The 21,118-nt window shown below is 41.4% G+C and overlaps 1 protein-coding gene across 1 annotated transcript in view; it reads left to right on the top strand.

Annotated features, from left to right (window-relative positions):
* Nucleotides 1-20,838, top strand: part of SPOCK2 (SPARC (osteonectin), cwcv and kazal like domains proteoglycan 2) — a 288,351-nt gene extending 267,513 nt beyond the window's left edge. The window contains exons 3-10 of the mRNA XM_063961459.1: nt 2,500-2,614; nt 4,073-4,187; nt 4,767-4,899; nt 6,398-6,520; nt 8,799-9,017; nt 9,307-9,369; nt 12,881-13,018; nt 13,752-20,838. Of these exons, the coding sequence (XP_063817529.1) occupies nt 2,500-2,614; nt 4,073-4,187; nt 4,767-4,899; nt 6,398-6,520; nt 8,799-9,017; nt 9,307-9,369; nt 12,881-13,018; nt 13,752-13,897 (1,052 nt within the window). The 3' untranslated portion in view covers nt 13,898-20,838. The remainder of the gene's footprint in view (nt 1-2,499; nt 2,615-4,072; nt 4,188-4,766; nt 4,900-6,397; nt 6,521-8,798; nt 9,018-9,306; nt 9,370-12,880; nt 13,019-13,751) is intronic.
* Nucleotides 20,839-21,118: the final 280 nt, after the last annotated feature.

Here is a 21,118-nt window from a genome sequence, read left to right as displayed (position 1 = left end):
CACTGTGGGGGCATTTGTATACCTGGCACTGTGAGGGCATTTGTATACCTGGCACTGTGGGGGCATTTGTATACCTGGCACTGTGGGGGCAATTGTGGATCTGGCACTGCACTATTGGGGGCATATGTGTATCACGTCCCATTTTAACTGGCCACACCCATTTTTTTGGCGCTAAGGGGCAGACCTACTGGGGGGCAGGGTAATTTTTTAAGTTGAGAATTTTTGTATGGCCCCCGAAGGATTTTATAAATATCCAAATGGCCCTCGGTAGAAAAAAGGTTCCCAACCCCTGCTTTAAGCTTACAGTAGTTTTAGCAAGAAACAGCTCATAGAGTAGCAGTGCCATAACTAGACATTTTAGCACTGTATGCAAGAAACAGCATCGCCCCCATATACAAAACAGGGCCAGTGTGTGCCATAGACAAGCGCCAAAAGTATAGGGGCATGGCTTCAAGAGAAAGGGGCATGGCCACAAAATAATACCAATTCATATTACGCCGTACAGAAGTCTACATTATTCAAATTACACCGCATAGTAACGCCACTTACATACATTACACCAGGTAGAGCCCCTTTTACACATTATGCCAGGTAGAATACCCTTTTACACAGTACTGCAGGCAGTCCTCTTTTACACAGTACGGCAGGCAGGGTCCCTTTTTACACAGTACGGCAGGCAGAGTCCCATTTTTTTTGCACATTACGGCAGCAGAGTCCCCCTTTATACACATTACAGCAGGTAGAGTCCTCTTTTTACACATTACGGTGGCAGAGTCCCCCTTTTACACATTACGGCGGCAGAGTCCCCTCTATACACATAACGGCAGAGTCCCCCTTTTTTACACATTACAGCAGGAGAGTCCCTTTTTTTACACATCTGGCAGGCAGTGTCTCCATTTTTGCACATTAGGCAGGCAGAATACCCCTTTTTTGCACATTAGGCAGGCAGACTCCCCCTTTTTTACACATTACTCAGGCAGAGTCCTGCTTTTTACACATTAGGCAGGGGGTGAGAGAGAGAGAGACTTGCCTGCCGTCGGGGCAGCAGCCACTCTTCTGGTGAGCCCACAGCACGTGGGGAGTCACAACTCCTAGATCCCGGCGCCACGGGACAAAAGCACAGGGGTAGCATCTACTCCTGACACAGCGGGGGAGATCAGCATGGAGACCACAAGCTACAGCACCCGGCAACCAATCTATATCACACGCTGGCAAGGTTGCCGGGCACTGCAGCTTGTCGGCTGCATGCTGATCTCCCTTCTGCGGTGCAGCCCTATGTGGCATATATGTGCCAGTGGATGTGCCCACAGTGCCGATGCGTTGTGGGCAACACGTCACTGGCACACACCTAGTTACGGCTATGTAGAGTAGTATAGGTATAATGAGTATAACTGTGGTGAGAACATGAAAAAGTGCAGCCAGATACAGTTTGTTAATTAACCCTTTGTAATATATACAGTATGCTGGGTGGTTTGTCTTGACATTTCCATTTATAAAATACTAGCGTTTGCCCGTACCTTCGCTCGTATGGATGTCTGTTATTGCTCAACAGAACTAATTTTACAAAGAGAGCAGTGCCATCTAATATGGTGATGTATATTTTATAATGTACACATTGATCACAACATTTCTTTATAAACTATAGTCGCAGTTTTTCCTACAGGGAATAACGCAAACAGAAGCTTGGGGATACTAACTTGTGAGCAATCCATGCAAAGCTGCCCATGGGAGAAGCAGAACCTAGTTCCTGAGATCTATGCCTGCAGCCCTAAGCATCTTTTGGGGTGTGCAATATATGTATGTGTGTGTGTGTGTGTGTGTGTGTATATATATATATATATATATATATATATATATATGTGTGTGTGTATGTGTATATATATATATATATATATATATATATATCAATTGTAGAAAAGCCGCACTCGCATGTCGTTTATAGTCACAGCTGCTGGGGTGCAAAATCCAGGAACAGGTCCAATCCGAACAAAGTTCCACAATACATGTGCACAAATGAGGATGCACTCACCAGACTTTTCCAGAGTGAAAATGATAAACTTTAATCCAGACAGCACATACTCACATATAGTCATTTTGGACTTGAGCTACACACTGCAAGCGCCTAGTGTCAAGCATCTCATGTCACATAAGTTTCTTTATAGGCCTTTATAGGTTTCTTTATAGTGAAAACGCAATCCAAATTCTTCCAGTAGTTTTTGCGTGACGCTGGAACGAGCAGATAGACAGACAAAAATTAAGAATTTTTTTCATCTCCATAATTTACAAACAGTCCCTAGAAGTATATTTCTAAAAAAATTGCTATGTACTGACACAACCCTTACAGTTTTATTCTATATATAGATTAACAGACTTTTTCAGAAAAAGTTGTGGGATTTCCAATTTAATTTGTATAGAAAAAGATCATAGTAATATTTCTAAAGCCCTTGAACTCTTCATACAGTCCTTGTTGATTTCAAATGATTGTCCTCCTGGTTTCAGCCCTGGACACTACAAAGGACCCTTGTCAGAAAGTGAAGTGCAGTCGGCATAAGGTCTGCATAGCCCACGGTTACCAGAAAGCCATGTGTATAAGTCGCAAGAAGTTGGAGCACAGGTAAATGGAAAATAAACATCATATGCACAAGACATTCATTTGGTGTACAGTACTTGCATGTTTATATTGTCGGGAAAAAACAAAATTAGTTCTGATTCTCAGATGCTGTACATATAGAAAAGGGGATGTAGTTATGTGACCCACAGTCACGAGACCGCCGGTCACAATACCTCCCCCTACATCCCCACCACTTACAATTCCGACGGTCAGCATGCTGACTAGCAGGGACAATTCCCATCCGTGGGTGTCCATGACACCCATAGAGTGGGAATAGAACGCGTGGCGAGCGCAGAGATCCCCCAAGGGGCTTGTTGCGCTCGCCCCTCACCGGCATACCACGGAACCCGCCATCGGTTAGGTGACCGCCGGTCACGCATACCCAACCCATAGAAAAGGATATGTTACTGACTGTGAAGTGGGTGATGAACTGTGACATAGACCAGTGTTTCCCAACTCCAGTCCTCTGGGACCCATAACTGCAGGTTTTAGAGATCTCCTATTTGGTGCACAAGTGTATTCGTACTGGCTGATATATTTTAAAAGCTGTACAGGGGAAGCTAATTATTTCACATGTGTGATACTGAGTAGATCCGTAAAACATGCACAGTTAGAGGACCCTCGGGATTGGAGTTGGAAAAAACTGACTTTGATTAAGATCAAATAATTTTCTGACTAATTTATCTAGAAATCCATGTCTTTCTAAAGGGTTCACATACGTTTTCATAGTAATATTTATAAAGCACCTAAACTCTTCATACTAGTTGTTTGCTATTGCAAAGTATTGTCCTGCTGTATATACCGAGGATGAGTCCCACTCATCACCCGCAGTGAAGAGGTTAAAGTGGATATCCCCTAATGTTTCCCATCATGAGAATTGATAGGCTCCACCCTCATAAATATTGTTTTGATGCACAAAACAGCAGCTTTTGCTGAGGACAGACAGCATTGGTTTCTGTTGTTTTGTTATATCACCTTTAATACAGTATCTCCCTTTAGCCACCGACGTATTTGTAATGGGTACAGTGTGTGTTGTGCACACGGGCCCACACCGTACACCCTGCACCAATTTTTTTAATACTTACCATTCGGAAGTCCCACGTCAAGAGCAGCAGGGCTTCAGAAATCACCAAAACAAAATGGCACTGCGGCCATTTTCCCAGTGATTTGTGCATGCACAGTAAGGAAATCACTGGGAAAATGGCAGCTGTGCTATTTTCCCAGAGACCTGCGCATGCGCACTAGACTCTGGGACAGTGTTAGGGTCCCCTAGTGCCCAGAGTCTACAATGCTGCCGGCGAGAGAGAAGGGGGCCCAGAGAGAGTCTGCACACGGGCCTCCTTTTCTCTAGATGCGCCCCTGCCTTTAGCATTTTCCGTAAGCATGTGTAAAATAGAAATATTAAATTTTCTTGTTTACTCAACTTTCCTCTTCTTTATGTATGTATGTATATATTCACAGAATTAAACAGCCCAACCTGAAGCTGCATGGCAGCAAAGATAACCTTTGTAAGCCTTGTCATGTGACCCAGCCAGCATCCGTCTGCGGTTCTGATGGACATACGTACAGCTCTGTGGTAAGGAGGAATTACAGGGGGGTTGAGGGCTGTGTAATGGCTATTACTAATTCAGTGAGTGAGTACAAGACATGCAGAATTTGTGCTGAACGGCTCCATAGAGTTCTGGATTGCTCAACTACGGTAGTGCAGCTGGTTGGAGTTTATTGTCTGAATACAATGCAGTGTTCTGTTATCACGGTTTAATGCACATTATACTTAAATGTGAAACACAAACCTAAATATTATATCAAGCATGTAAAACTGAAATGATTGAGTGGGCAGAATTGATGGGTTTAGACATACTCTGCAGGAAAAATGCTATACTATTAGGGGCTCCAAAAAGCTCTTACTATCACATACTTGACTCCATTATAAGCTAAATGCATACATTAGTATAGCAATTATTAAATATATACTGTAAGTACCATTTGTCACATTTTAAAACATTATTACACTACATTTCCAATTATTTGTTCAAAAGCGACTATTATTATTTTTTGCAACATCATTATATACAATGCTACAGGCATCTGTACACGTCACTGTGCAAGGATTTTCATATCAGTCTTCTGATAATGGGTCTCTCTATTCTGCTAGTGTAAACTGGAGCAGCAGGCATGTCTTAGCAGCAAACAGCTGTCTGTTAGGTGCCAAGGCTCGTGCCCTTGCCCAACAGAAAACTCCTCCCCCACCACGCCCACCAGTACCACCGCTGACACCAGCAAACAAGGTAAGCTTCACTGCTACTGAATGAATGTACACATGCACATGTATTGCATATGTTGCTGAGTAGTATCCATGGTATCTATTCATTTAAAACAGACCAGCGATGCCCCCTTAAAGTAAGCACTGGTGCTTTTTGAAGAGTATTTAGGTATTTTGTAGTATAGAGAACCTTTCAAGTCACAGTTTCATTCCTCCCCTCAAAGTTTCTAAGGTGTGTATGTACCAGGGAGCACAGTGGTCAGTATTACAGTCATATAGCTCCAGAGTCATGAGTTCTATTCCTGACCATGGCCCTATCAGTGTGAGGTGTGTATATTTTCACTTTGTGTGCGTGGATTTCCTCCAGGTCCTCTGTTTTCTCCCCATACTCCAAATACATACAGAACTGATCAGTTAATTGGCTGTTAACTAAAATAAACCCCAGTATGTACTGTATACGTGTGTGTCTGCTTGTGTTGGTAAGGGAATGGGGTGTAGTATGAGTGGCCGGCGGCCGGCATCCCAGGGGCCAGCATACCGGCGCCGGGATCCCGACCACCGGCATACCGACAGCTGGGCGAGCGCTATTCAGCCCCTTGCGGGCTCGTTGCGCTCGCCACGCTATTTATTCTGCCTCCAGGGGGGTCGTGGACCCCCAAGAGAGAGAATATGAGTCGCTTGCTGGCGGTCGGGATCCCGGCGCCAGTATGCTGGTCGCGGGGATCCCGGCCAACGGTATACTGAAGACCACCCTGGAAATGAGACTGTCAATTCCACTGGGTCAAGGATTATTATGAATTACAAATATTGTTAGTACAGAAATGTGTATAATTACAATGTAGGGATTTTCAGAAATGGGGAGCAGAATAGATATAGTCTGCTAAATGTAGTAGCCTCCAAGTTCTAGAGGTGCGGGAATTTTGTGCCTGTTTTTCTTAAAGCAGCAATCATTTACAAAGCAAAACTAACCAAAATATTATTATTATTATTATTATTATTATTATTAGTAAACAAAGTACAGCCATGTTGGTGTGGGAGCATGATGTGGCAGTCACAGAAGAGTATATAGGACACGCAGAAAGACAGTGCGAGGGTGGGAAGAGATGGGTCTTAGAACTGAGATTGGAATAAAGGACTGACAGATGAAGAATGTCGGATGTATTTGTAGTTCTTGCAGCCTCATTTAAAGCCTGAACTGCAGAGAGTCAGGATCTCAGCAGGCCAGCAAGCAGGCTACAGTAATCAACAAGGGAATGTGTAAGAGCCTGACTGAGTATTTTTGGCATTGGACATGTGTCATATTTTAGCAGTGGTAACTGCATGTGTGTATTTGCATGTTTGTAATGTTGGGGGAAAACAAAACTGATTTTGAGTCTCAGATACTGTACATGTAGTAGAAAAGGATATATTACTGATTGTGCAGTGGGTTTACTGATAGATATTGCTTGGGTGCAGTAATAACCAGTTCAGCTTTCAGAGTTGGGTTCAATTTTTAATAAAACAGTTTTTCCTACTTTCTTCAGGAGAATCGTGTACTGGTCAGGATTTAGCGGATCTTGGTGACCGTTTACGGGATTGGTTCCAATTGCTTCATGAAAATTCCAAGCAAAATAACACATCAAATCCAGGAACAAAACAAGTCAATGGTACTGTAATCAGCCTTCAGTGACATTACAGTAGTGTATACTGCTACACCAGCAACGGGTCACGGGTTACACTTCAGGGGCAGAGCACGGGCTACCATTGAAGTGTCAAAGTGCTGCACATTAGCCTTGATTAGTAATATGTTAAAACAATATATTTAATCAAAGAGACACTTTTTGTAATAACATAACAGCAGACATTATAAACAAATGTTATAAGGTATAACAAACAGTCCTGACAATAGAGCAAGAAGGGGCAGAGAGCCAAATGTGAAGGAGGGTTGTATGTGGCCCATCATTGTTCTGAACCCTCCAGTGAATGCTGTTATATTGCTTAATCAACATAAAATGTAGTAGCTTTAAATAGTATTATTTACAAATTGTATTTACCATCAAACTAGTAAATGTCCTGTACTTGTTTGAGCAAAACGGACTTATTCACACCAAATGGTTGTATATATTCCTCATTTTACCCAGAAAATAGTGAAATGTTTTACTTAGGATGTACAGATATGTCCTCATACAGGTAGCCTCAATATGCCACGTATCACGAGATTCCTGGCGTGAGTTAGACGCCAGTTCCTGTGCAGCTCTACTAATGCCTGGCAACTTTTTGCTGAAAATTTTGCTAAAATTTGTCTTAGTCGCATACAGATGTGACTAGGACCCACGATAAGTCAGTGCTGATTAATTTGGTATATGACACCTGTATATTGTGTGCAAAACAGTACTTGTATTGGAAAAAATCTGCAGCTGCTAGATTGTAGCACCTCGTATACAGATACAGAGACTCAATCGCACACAGATATGCAAGTGTGATTTATCAAATTAATAATCCAAGTCTACTCATGCGTTCTTGTCACATGTAACGTAAAACACATTTTCTGCAAAATAGATGCCTGACACTAGATTCTCACGGAAACCTGGCACAGCAAGATGGGCTGTTTGGCACAACTGCAGTAGTGATGTATGAGGGCACTAGTTAGCTTATCAACATTTGGAATGTCAACAAGCACAAGGGGAACAACGGTATGTCGAACCTGAAATACTGTAGTAATATGATGTAAAGCATCGTAACTTTACAACATTAAACATGACAGCAAAACAACATGTTTACATTTTGACATACCGCTGCCCCCGTTGATAAGCCATATCCACACCGTTTACCCCCATGGTGGCAGTGCAAAGTGTTTATTTGATTACATCATATGACTCCATTGCATGACATTTACACTCACAAATACTTTAAAAGTGATTGCCAGAAAATGAATAATCCCAGTTATCTTCGCACATGCTTTATACAGTCTTACTTTCGTAGCACAGACAAGACTGCTATTAATGAACGTGGTGCAGACATAAGCAACACGAACTGCGGGTGTCAATTAAAAGATTCAGATGAAGCATCTGGCCTTAAATCTAGAAACAGTTTGAGTGAAACTCAGGCCAACAATTTATTGGAGCACTTCACATTCCAAAAGAGCTTGATCAGTTCTTTGGAAAAAAAAGATTAATTGCTTAATTAGCACCTCGTTAGTAAAGCAAAACATTTTAGAAAGTAATTATCAGAATCTCCTGGCATGATACTGGGACAATGGTACAGCTGAGGGATGTTGATAAACCGTACGAAGTGGGTCTGACCAGCAAATAAGCACACTGCTAGTCTATCCAAGATTGGATTCCACAGATGTTATGAGGCCAAGCTTGTGCCATAGAACAGCTAAACCCAAGAAAAATGATAATCTGGTGCAGATTGAGGCCATAGTGGTAATAAATAGAACAATGAATGTTCTGTCAATTTTTCCATGTCATTCATACACTTATTTGACCCCATTTTACCTTAAGCAGAAAGTAAAATATGTTATTGGAAAAAAAAGAACCCTATTTATTAGTAAATCTTATTACATTTGGCTTTAGTGACTAATGATTGTTCAGTCTGAATAATCATTAAAGCCCAGTGGCTAAATCCACAATAATTTAGTTGGAGGCGACAGTTTCGGAATACAGCACAGACTACAGTGTTTTATTCATAATTAAATATCTATCTATCTATCTATCTATCTATCTATCTATCTATCTATCTATCTATCTATCTGTCTTTTAGACTATAATCAAAAATAGAGTTATGGTTTCTATATCAAATGGATGGACTTGATTTAAATAGTGGAGCTTTATTTTCTAATAGAAGATAAGACATATTATCTGTAATAGTATTCTAAGAAACAATTTTTACATTGAGACACAATTTTGAAAATTCTTTTAACTACGACTGTTCTTTATACAGTGCTAGACAAGACCCTGGTGGCCAGCTGCAAGGATTCAATAGGATGGATGTTCTCTAAGTTAGACTCCAACAATGACCTCTTTTTGGACCAAGCTGAATTGGCAGCCATCAACCTTGACAAGTATGAGATTTGCATCCGGCCCTTCTTCAACTCCTGCGACACTTACAAGGACGGGAGGGTGTCTACTGCTGAGTGGTGCTTCTGTTTCTGGAGAGAGAGTAAGAGAGCAGAAAGGGACATTATCACATCATTGCAAGTCGCATTACAACGAAACAGTCACTGCATTGGAATGAATGGGGGAATGATGTACATTAAGCTCTGCATAAATCTATTAATTGTCTTAGTTGTTGGGCTCTAGTTCCGGAGACTGGGTGACTACAGTAGGCTTTTCTTGCCCATGAATTGGTGCTATAGTTTATTTCTAAGCACAATTAGGCTATTCAGCGCACCTGTGTAAGAGCAATAGTCTAATGCTGGCTTTCCTATCCGTGTATCCTGCATTTTCAGAGCCTCCATGCCTTATAGAACTTGAGAAAGTACAGATACAAGAAGCTGCCAAAAAGAAACCTGGTAGGTATTTAACTGTGATGCGTATGTTCCATATCTATCTGCAGGGTACATTCAGGACTTGAAGACAAAGGGAGAGATGTATCAAACCTTGGAGAGAAATAACGTGGAGAGAGAGATAAAGTACCAACCAATTAGTTTATAGCTGCTGTTTTACAGGCTGTGTGGTTGGTACTTTATCTCTCTCCACTTTATCTCTCTCCAAGGGTTGATCTCCCCCCAAGTACCATAGTGTTTTTCTGTAAGAAAATGGAGGCTTGTAGTATAAGAACTGTAAAGTATATATCTTATATACAATAAAGGCACAGCGTTTGAACAGTGGTAATTAAGTATCACTACAAGGCTACTTTTATTTGCTTTCTTTTAAAGTAAGCAAATTAGATTTTAATATTGTTGCAAAACTTTGACTCTAAGCATTTGTGATCTTTAAAGTATTTGCAATAATTATTTGTATTTTATCATACTAGAAGCATTAGTGATGAGTGGCAACTATGTTGCAGGAGTTCCTCATCTATATACCTCACATGGACACGATAAGCCAACAGAAACATGAAAATAAACAAAAAACAAAAATGTGTAGTAATTTTACAAAATAAAGCAAGAACAGATTCCCCTTGTGTTCGGAAAGTAGATTCTTTAGATTTTTGTGATAAAAGTAGGGATAGAATCTCGCCACCGCTTGAATAGGTGATTGAGCAAAGTCTGTGGGATAGTCCTGAAAAAGCCCACTCATCTCAGCACCAACGACGTTTCCATCCAAAAGAATCTGTTTCAAGGTGTGACACCTCTAATACATGTTTGAGTCATACTTACCTGTGTCTTGACCTCTTCCTATATTGTTGTTGCCACTGCTTACCATCTGATTGGGACATGTAATGCTGTGTATGAACTTCCATAGGATTTTACCCTCCATATTATTTTAATGGAATTTTAAATTTGCTCTGGAATAATTTTTTCTTGATTATGTCCTCCTGGTGTGGAATCAGTCTATAAAGGAGCTGAGATATGTGGATCCCATCTCCTAGACAAGTGAGTTGGTTATGCATTATTTTCTGATAGGTACCATCTCTTGGGTACAGGCTCTCTTTTAAAGAACCCTTTATGTGCCTTTCCACCAGGGGTTAAAGTGAGCCGAACCTGCATTCCGTCAGTTCCACTTGGAGACGGAACACAGTTCTGCCTCCTCTGGCTCACCTAACCCGCTGTGTGCCGCCGCACGGAGATGCCAGGCGCCCGCTGCGATTGTGTTACCAGCAGGCGCCCGGCTCTCTCTTCACAGTGGCAGCCGGAGGCAGGAGCTCACTACTGAGCTCCGTCTTCCGGCTCTGTCAGTGCGTGCTATAGGAGAGACGTCTCTCTCATAGTGTTCAGGAGCGGACGCCGGAAGGACCACGGCAGTCGGATGTGGGAACGGGGCTATGGTGAGTATGGTGTTTTGTTTTTGTTTTTAACGTGTGTGTGTATCTACTGGGGGAAATCTACAAGGGGGCTAACTACAAGGGGGCAAGCTACTGGGGGACTAACTACTGGGGGCAAACTACAAGGGGGCTAACTACTGGGGGCAAACTACAAGGGGCAGGCTAATGAGGGAAAACTACAAGGGAGCAGGCTACTGGGGGGATAACTACTGAGGGCAAGCTACTGGGGGGCTAACTACTGGAGGCAAACTACTGGAGGGCTAAATACAAGGGGGCAAACTACAAGGAGGCAAGCTACTGGGGGGCTAATTACCGGGGGCAAACTACAAGGGGGCAAACTACAAGGAGGCAAGCTACTGGGGGGCTAATTACTGGGGGCAAACTACAAGGGGGCAAGCTACTGGGGGGCTAACTACTGGAGGCAAACTACTGGAGGGCTAAATACAAGGGGGCAAACTACAAGGAGGCAAGCTACTGGGGGGCTAATTACTGGGGGCAAACTACAAGGGGGCAAGCTACTGAAGGAAAACTACAAGGGGGTAAGCTACTGGGGGGCTAACTACTGGGGGCTAAATACAAGGAGGCAAACAACTGGGGGGCTAAATGCAAGGGGCAAGCTTATGGGGGCAAGCTAATGGGGGCAAACTACTGGGGGCAAACTACAGGGGCGCATTACTACTGGGGGCATTACTACTGGGGCACATTACTACTGGGGGCATTACTGCAGGGGTTAAACTACTGGGGTGCATTACTACTGGGGGCATTACTACTGGGGCACATTACTACTGGGGGCATTACTGCAGGGGTTAAACTACTGGGGGCAAACTACAGGGGCGCATTACTACTGGGGCACATTACTACTGGGGGCATTACTACTGGGGCACATTACTACTGGGGGCATTACTGCAGGGGTTAAACTACTGGGGGCATTGCTACAGGGGGGCATTACTACTGGGGGCATAACTACAGGGGTTAAACTACTGGGTGCATTACTACAGGGGGGCATTACTACTGGGGGCATTACTTCTGGGGTCATAACTGCAGGGGCTAAACTACAGGGGGCATTAACACTGGGGGCTAAACTATGTGGGGCAAACTACATGAGGACTAAACTACAGGGGCTAAACTACTGGGGGCATTACCACTGGGAGGCTAAACTAAAGGGGGGGGGTAAACTACTGGGGTCATAACTGCAGGGGCATTACCACTGGGGCTAATTGACTGGGGGCATTACTACAGGCAACATTACTACTGGGGGCAATACTACACAGGGGCATTACCATTAAGGGCATTACTAATGGGGGCACTACTAATAAGGGCATTGTAAAGGGGGCCTTTCTTACTGGGGGCATTGCAGAAGGGGCACCACTACTATGGACTCTATATAGGGGCACTACCACTGTGGGCATTACCATTACAGTGGACATTGCATAAGGAGCACTACTACTGTGGGCATTGTATAAGGGGCGCTACTGCAGTGGGCATTGTGTATTACGGGGTGCTACTACTGTGGGCATTATGTGTATTAGGGGTGGTACTACTGTGGGCATTATTACTATTGTGTGACCATGCCCCTTTCTTTTTGAGACCATGCCCCCTTTTTTGCATGGGCGCCGGGGGGTGGGGGTGGGGGTGAGTTCCAACACCTCTCTAGGACCACTTTAAGCACTGCTTTCCACCACATACTTCAAGTGAGTTTTCGGTACGCCTTACACCTATTCAAGCAGTGGCAAGATTCTATCCCTACTTTTATCACGAATCTATAGAATCACCCCCTACTTTCCAAGCACAAGGGGAATCTGTTCTTGATTTATTTTGTAACAATACTACACATTGATGTTTTTTTTTTTATGTTCATGTTTCTGTTGGATTATCGTGTCCCTGAAACGAGGTATTAGCCGAGGAAACCTTGACTAACAACAGACCCTAAGGATTTTATTGGTTTGATTATCCCTTTTCTTATCTCATTGATATGTCTGCAATATTTTGCCGCCTTTGATCCTCCACTTTTTTCCTTCACATTTATTTCAACCTCATTATCTGATTGGGCAGGCTTCCCTTTGTGCCCGGGCTCATCCTCATATTCTATGTTGCAGGGGTCTTCATTCCCAGCTGTGATGAAGATGGGTACTACAGGAAGATGCAGTGTGATCAGGCCAGTGGGGAGTGTTGGTGTGTAGATCAGCATGGTTCTGAGCTGACAGGCACAAGAATACATGGAAACCCAGACTGTGGTAAGTATAAATTTAGTAATGCTCCTGAATATGAAGACAAGTGATTTCCATTTCCGCCAACTCATTATATTAGGGCCCAGTGGATAGAACTTGGGAGCAGGGAGCCCTCGGGGGAGGAACTTGCACTACCAGACATCCAGATGAAGTTTCATGTCCCCGATTATTGCATTATTTCCATGTGGAGTGAGAAAAGCTTGTGGTTTTAGCTCATTTGCATATGTGTGTTAATGTATGCCTCATCTACAGTAGCAATACTTTTGAAGTATAACAGGGGGTCACCCCAAAGTAGTAAACTATAGCTGTATAGACTTTATAAGGATGGTCAGTGTCTATCGTGCTCAATTAACAATGGGGAGATGCCTTGGAGAGTGATAAAGTGGAGAGAGATAAACTAGCAACTAATCAGCTCTGGTCACTTTTCCAACACAGCCTGTAACAAAGCAGTTAGGAACTGATTGGCCGTTATTTTGGGGCATATGTATTAAAGCTTGGAGAGAGATAAAATGGAGAGAGATAAAGTTGCAACCAACCAGCTGCTATCTCAGTTTACACGCTATGTTTACAAGATGGCAGTTAGGAGCTGATTGATTGGCACTTCATCTCTCTACTTTATCTGTCTCCATACTTTCATACATATGCCCTTCATTTCCCCACTTTATCACTCTCCAAGGCTTAGTACATCTTCACCTCTGTAAGTAAAGGGGAGACTTAATCTTCTTTGCTTTGGTCACAGATGACATTGTTGGATTCTCTGGGGATTTCGGTAGTGGTGTCGGTTGGGAAGACGAAGAGGAGAAAGAGACAGAAGACGCTGGTGAGGAGGCGGAAGAGGAAGAGGGAGAGACTGGGGAGGCGGATGACGGAGGATACATTTGGTAGACCCTCAGCAGCACAGCCCTGTCTGGGCATTGCAGCCAAGTTTGGAAAACTGCAGTAAATAGTAATCAGATGCCACAGTGATCAGGAAACACAGCTGAATGTACATTATACAGAAATTGTGTGTGTGAGCATGCAAGTGTGCCTGTCAACTGACTGCTTTGAGATTGCAGCTCATCTTTCCCATAATCCAAATGAGCTGTTCTACGGCAGACAAAAGAAACACATTTAATCATTTTCTTTAGAGACATGAAGTTGTTGGTATATAACCTAGCATTGGTAGCATTGGACCACCCTACTTCTTATTCCAGAATCAAGCACACATGCCTGAGTCACTCTGGTGAAGAGCTAGTTTCTAGCCACAGATCGAAAACAAACAATATAAGCAAATCATACATAATTCTAATAATAAACATATACTGTTTAAAAATGGCCAGTGTTTATAAGCTAACCAAACAAGCAGTAAGTTACCGTAGTGCAGACATAAACTAAATGGCTATTAAACATATATATTCAAAATGTATAACATCTGTCTAGCTTAGAGAACGTGCCTCAATGCACACAGAATGGGGACTTTATATCAGTCATTTGTGGGACACCTGCCATTGTGGAGAATTCCTGTTCTCCCATTGTATGTTACTATTATCACGATTAACTTTGTATTCCTTTGATTATAGTTGGTTTACATGTTTACTGCCATAATGTGAAATTGTTTAATGAATTGTGAGGTGTGCGCTACATTGCATGCCACTGGGGCATCCGGATCGGAGGATGAATGAGTTGCAGACTTTTATCTCTACGTGCGTTACTAACTGACGGCAACATTCCATTAGTACATGGTACAATCTCTGCAGACGCCTATTAATGACTTCTAAGAAAAGCCACATTCCCTTTCATATCTGTAGTGCTCTAATCATCGCTATGTGCTGTGTGTAAGATACATTGTTGCCAGCTTATGTTTGTCTGCTTTTGTTTAAGTTACTTGACAACACAAAATTCTAAATCTAAACATATATATAATAACACAGGGGCGTCTCCAGAGTTGGGGCTGCAGCTCAGTTTAAAATTCAAATAGGGGAGGCACACCAACTGCCAGTGAGTCAGTTTGAAATGACAGTTGGTGTAGCTCCCCTATTTGATATGTGCACACTGTATATATACACTGGATGTATTGTCATGGATTTTAAGAGCAGGAAAAAGCTAAAGTCTTTATGTAACAAATTAAGGTCTCAATAATTAGACATCATGAGCTGTGATGTATACTACAGTATAAGAGACATTATTTCAGGTTCTGATCTGTAACATAGCTGGCTGAAACATATAAACATCCCCTGGTTCCATAGGCAGTAAACGTTATCCTATAAAGGCTACAGTAGGTTCTTCTCGGTTTTAATAAAAAAACATTATACATATAAAGTGTTACTTCTGTAGCACAAACATATTCTGCAGCTGTACAAACCAGGTATAGTTTTTAAATTGTTATTTACAGATTGTATCATTACCCCTAACATAGTCTAGCAATTACCCCGTGTAATTTACTAGCTTAGTCGGCTACATAAATTGACCTGGAATATTGTTACACCATGGCGTGCAGGAGGGCTTTTTGAGAAGACACGTGTAAGGCCACCCAACTTCTGTCTGCACTGTAGCTCAGTGTACCAGCCTGTAGCTTTGCTGTGTGTTAACAAAACAATCCGTAAAGTCTTGCGGCTTTTATTCTGCCAGCTAAATATTGTAGAGACTTGGCAGACAGCTGTATCGGAAACCTCTTTAAAACTCTCACTTTATAATACTCACCCTGACTCTGAAAATATACTACCATAGGGTCTGCTCATTCAGCCAACTCATACTGCTTAATATGGAATAGACTGTGGTGAGTAAAGAAAGCAGCTAGCCCCAAACATAGAAACGCTTTTCCGTGAGAACATTTCACACTAAGCCAATTCACTTAAAACACTGATTGAGGCCTACTAAATCATGAACCTTTTTAAAGTAGCAAAGTTTATGCTGTACAAAACAGCATGCACATGTTTAATCCTTCATACCGTTTTGTATAAGGTAGAGGCTCTGCCAAATAGTCCAAAAACTGCAACCAAGAGCCACGCCTGTAGAGTAGCAGGTGAGTGGCTTTGTTAGCAGTTGCACCATTCATCAAGAAGCTTGTGAAATAATAATACACTATTATAAACTTCCAACTTCCAATCACACAGACCACAATATTGAGTGAGCCAGGCACAGCAGGAAGACCCAGTTTTGCACAGCCTGACTGATTGCAATCTTGGTATCCCACTGCTTGATTGTCATTTAGCTGTTGTCTGCAGTGGTATCTGGCGCCTGGATTGTAGGCTAAATGCGGATGACAGCTGCCATTTCAATCAAGGTACAGTACTTTACTATATATATATATATATATATATATATATATATATATATATATATACCGTTTTGAAGGGCACAATTTTAGACATGATGTACTGCTACAATAACTATAGTGATGCATCACGTCTAAAATGTTGTCCTCCAAAATGTAAATATGCCACCTCACTGATCATATGTGTAAATTATTTATTAATTATAGTTATGTTTGCATCATCTCCATGTTTTTTCACATTTGTCCCAAAATAGTGAATCTGACAATTTACGTGGGCTACCAAGTCTAGCTTGCTCCCTTCAGATATTCTGTGACTTGATACTTGCGATCTGCAACGGAGACGGTCCGGGGTGCCTCTTCCAATCTATTTATGCCGGGACAGTGTTTAGAGGCACCCGGTTCTCTCACTCTTACCTGCAATTACCTGTGATTCAGATAGCAGATGCTTCATAAGTGGACCGGAAGTGGCTCCCCGGTCAGCCAGTTTGACGCTGCTTGCGATACATTATATTGAGTTGAGTAATCATGCACAATGCTGAGAGCTATGACACCTGTGGCGGAGGCTGGTGCAGCACACAGCAGAACACGGGTAATCATGCATTTGGAGTAATACATGTAATTTTTTTCCCATGGGTAACTAGTGGGGGTTAGACAATATTTTCCTGTTATATACTGAAAATACTTATATTTAAAAAAAAATCTACACTCATTTTAAGAGTTACACAGACACAAGAGAGTGGCAATAATGGGATAAAATAGATTATAACTACATAAGAGAGGCTACAGAGATGGAAAGATATATACTGTATATAATATTGGACTGGTGTTGGAGCTGGAAATAACTGGAAGGAAATACTGTACTACCCTTGTTATTTATTTTTTGTAGTTATATGATCTTAAGTTTCACAGTTAAAATCCAACCTGGCTCCAAATGTAAAATGTTCCCCAGGTATTTTCCATAACCTCGGTAAGCTATTGTTATAGCCAGAGCCGGCCCTAACCAATATGATGCCCTAGGCAAGATTTTGGCTGGTGCCCCCTAGCACCACCGCTGGTTCTGCCTCTGACCTTGCACTTCTTTCCCAGCACCATCACCCCTCACCTATAGCAGTCCTTATTTTGCTGTTTGTACCCTCTATATTTTAAATAGGAACAGTTCGCACATTTGACGCATAGCCCAAAAAGGGGCATCTTCTTGCTGGGAAGGGGCATGGCCACACAATAGTAACCCCAATTCCAATTACGCCACACAGTACTGCAACTTTATTCACATTTTATCTTGCGATAGTGTCCATAATTCATATTACATCCCACAGTAGTATCACTTTACCTTATAAACGTTACTCCTCACAGTAGAGCTCCTTATTCACATTACATCACACTGAATTGCTCCTTATTCACATTACACCACACCTTATTGCTCTTTATTCACATTAGACGACACAGTAGTACCCTTTCTATATGCAACGCCACATAGTAGAGCACCTTATATACATAATGCCACACATTAGTAATGCATTTATACACAATTCCACACAGTAATGCCCCTTACACATATAAGACACATTAATGTCCTTATAAACATAATGCACCTTACACATTATGACAACCTTTATTAATGTCCTTTTACACATAATGTCCCCTACACATATGCCGCACATTATTAATGCCCTTATACACATAATGACACACACAGTGCCCCCTACACATTTGCTGCACATTATTAGTGCCCCTATACACATAATGACACATACAGTAGTACCCTGTTACACATATGCCGCACATTATTAATGCCCTTATACACATAATGACACACATAGTGGCCCTTTACACATATGTTGCACATTATTAATGCATTTTTACATGACACACATAATGCTCCTCACACATATTCCGAACACTACTGCACAACCAACCCACTCACATGCACACAGCGCTCACACTTCCACTAACACTGTGACCTCTGCCTCTGCTTGGATACAGTGGTGTCCTCACAAATCTTGCATCAATGCTAACGTCGGGCACCTTTATTTAATGAAAATGCATCTTATTTGCATTGCTATGTGGCTAGGATGCACAAGCAGCTTCTGCTGATTAAACTGATATGCAGCATGTCTATATACTGTGTGAAACTGTGGCTGTATCTGCATATGAAATGCTACATACAGAATATAGGCATGCCGCATATCATTTTAATCAGCAGAAGCTGATGATGCCCCTAGGCATATCAAATGCCCTAGGCAATTGCCTAGTATGCCTATGGCCAGCTCTGGTTATAGCCGGAGTGACACACCCCCCTAGATCCTGCTCTGTTATTGAATGAAGGGCGACTCCACCCTTAATTTGCAACGATTTGTTGCCTTAAACATGATTTTTGTTGTTGTTGTTTTAATAGTCCAAAGGTTATTTACCATTCTAGTCAGCATTAGCAGAATGTCTAGAGAAGTTGTTCGTTAAGGGGGCCCACTATTAGAGATTGTTGTGTGTATGTCTCTCATATCATATATCATGTATTCTAGATTTGTTATTATGTGTGTCCCAACTGACATGTCCATTACTAGAGAAATATCATTTTCTGGACAGTTTAGGGGCATCAATATAATATACTTAATAAAACAGTTATACTGAAGCCACTCATCGTTACTTGGGGGGATATGTATCAAACCTTGGAGAGAGATAAAGTACCATCTGATTAGCTTCGAACTGCCATGTGATAAACTGAAAAATAACCATTAGAAGCTGATTGGTTGGTACTTTATCTCTCTACACTTTATCTGTCTCCAAGATTTGACAAACTTCCCCCCATGTGATAAACTGAAAAATAACCATTAGAAGCTGATTGGTTGGTACTTTATCTCTCTACACTTTATTTATCTCTCTACACTTTATCTCTCTCCAAGATTTGACCAACTTCCCCCTTGAACTGCTAACACAGTTTACCCTGAACCAGTGATAACCAGCAGATCCATAAGGTACACTAGTACAAGGATACTGTGTAACAGTTATTACCATGTGAGAGTGTTGTTGATGGTTAAAGACTGTCTGAATGTAACTAAGGTGTAAGAATGGAACACTGAGAACAGAGAATGGAAGAGGGAGGAAAACATCTCAGTCACTTACTGTACATGTAGGTATTGCAAGTAATGAGTGGTTCTGGCAATATATCTGTATTGGTAACTGATTCGTCACTCACGTTTCAGTTTTCCTGCCCTTTGTAAGGCAGATGCTACTGAGTTTAACTTGCCTTTCCTTCAAGATATTATTTCTTGCAGTGAAATGCTTTACTTGTATATGTTTTGTTATAAAAGACATTGGAATGTTTATGTAAGCGTAAGTCTTGGCAAGTCACGACAACTTCCATCAGATTTCGCAGTGGTGTGATGATATATTTGTACATACTGTGTTATAGATTTGGCCAGAAAATAAACACCGCTTTCCCTCGTGGTTTTTGTTTTTGAAGTCGGAGTAGCCCCTCCTTTGCTATGAAAGTCATTACAGCATTAAAGGGTTTGAGACAGTTCTAGCAACTGAGAAAAGAACACAAATGGCTTATTTAATATAGTGCAAAGAACAAGTGTGATATGACTGATAGCAACTAATTGTACAGTATATTTGCTTTCATATCTGATTGATTGCTATGGTTTAAACTGGCCACATGTGTGTTTTTCATTAGCCACATTTTCAACAAATTGGCCTTATAATAGATCAGAAAAACAATTCTTCAGAAGCAATCAGCGGGGATGATTGGGTCAGCAGTTAGCTCCATATACGTGTATGGGACTATTGGCTGACCCAAGCTGGAGGAGTATATAGAGTGGACAATTTTGTCCTCTGCATGGAGACTGAACGTACTCATCTGTGCAGTTTGGCTACTGTTTGTGGTCAAACTGCTTGAAGATTAAACCAAGCGGCCAGATTGTTCCAGCGGTGGCTATCTTCATGCTACACTTGTGCTATTTACACTATGCTATTGCATAAGCTTTATAGTGTTGTTGTTTTACAAAACCAATGTCTAAAATAGTTCTCATGTGTGCTTGATCCTTTTTTTTTAAAATGTACTGACCTGCTGACATAGAAGGTATGTCAAAGAGGGTTGCAGATCAATCGCATGCATGTAACCTTTATAAGCCTTTAATATACAGACAGGTGTATCTTGAAGGTATTGTTGTTTTCTTTAATTCTGTGCTTAAAAACTAAAGTCCTGACAGGTTAATAATAAAAAAACTGCTTCGTCTGAAAACATAATGTCTTATGTGCAATACCTTTTTGGATTTAGAATACAGACCACGTGCAAGTGCTAGGACTTCAGTTTGTATATTTATTAAGTGCTGACATTGTATCTCTCAGTAATTTTAGATGTAAAAAAACAGTGTTAGAATGTATATGTACAAATAGGGCGCCAAATTAAAATGTTAAATGATTCCTGCTCGCCAATATTCTTCATCACAGTTAAGGCGACCCTCACAGTGTCTTTGACTGCCTATTACTTATGATTCAGTGAAACAGATATACACACGCAAAAGGTTGAAACATATTTTTAAAAAAGGAAATAAAAAAAGAATTTAAAAAAGAATGCTCCATGTGCCTTTTTTCCCTTTTTCTTGTATTCCTGTATCATAAGATCAAAGATAATTCTATTTAAATTGGATCTGACACATTTATTGACATCTTAAACAGATGAATGTTTTTATATCAGAACTGTCAAAGCAATTCACAGAATGCATATAAAATGTAATTATATATCACATAAATCAACAATGTTTTACTGGGGAATCTCAATATCTGGAAGGTTCAACATTGCAGCAATTTAGCCAGTTGGCAAGTGGAAATTCAACTTCATTATTAATGATCAG

The sequence above is a fragment of the Pseudophryne corroboree genome, chromosome 3 (assembly GCF_028390025.1).
Source record: "Pseudophryne corroboree isolate aPseCor3 chromosome 3, aPseCor3.hap2, whole genome shotgun sequence".
In the NCBI taxonomy this organism is placed as follows: domain Eukaryota; kingdom Metazoa; phylum Chordata; class Amphibia; order Anura; family Myobatrachidae; genus Pseudophryne; species Pseudophryne corroboree.
Note: the sequence above shows the minus strand (reverse complement) of the source record. Positions and strands in the feature narration are given on the sequence as shown.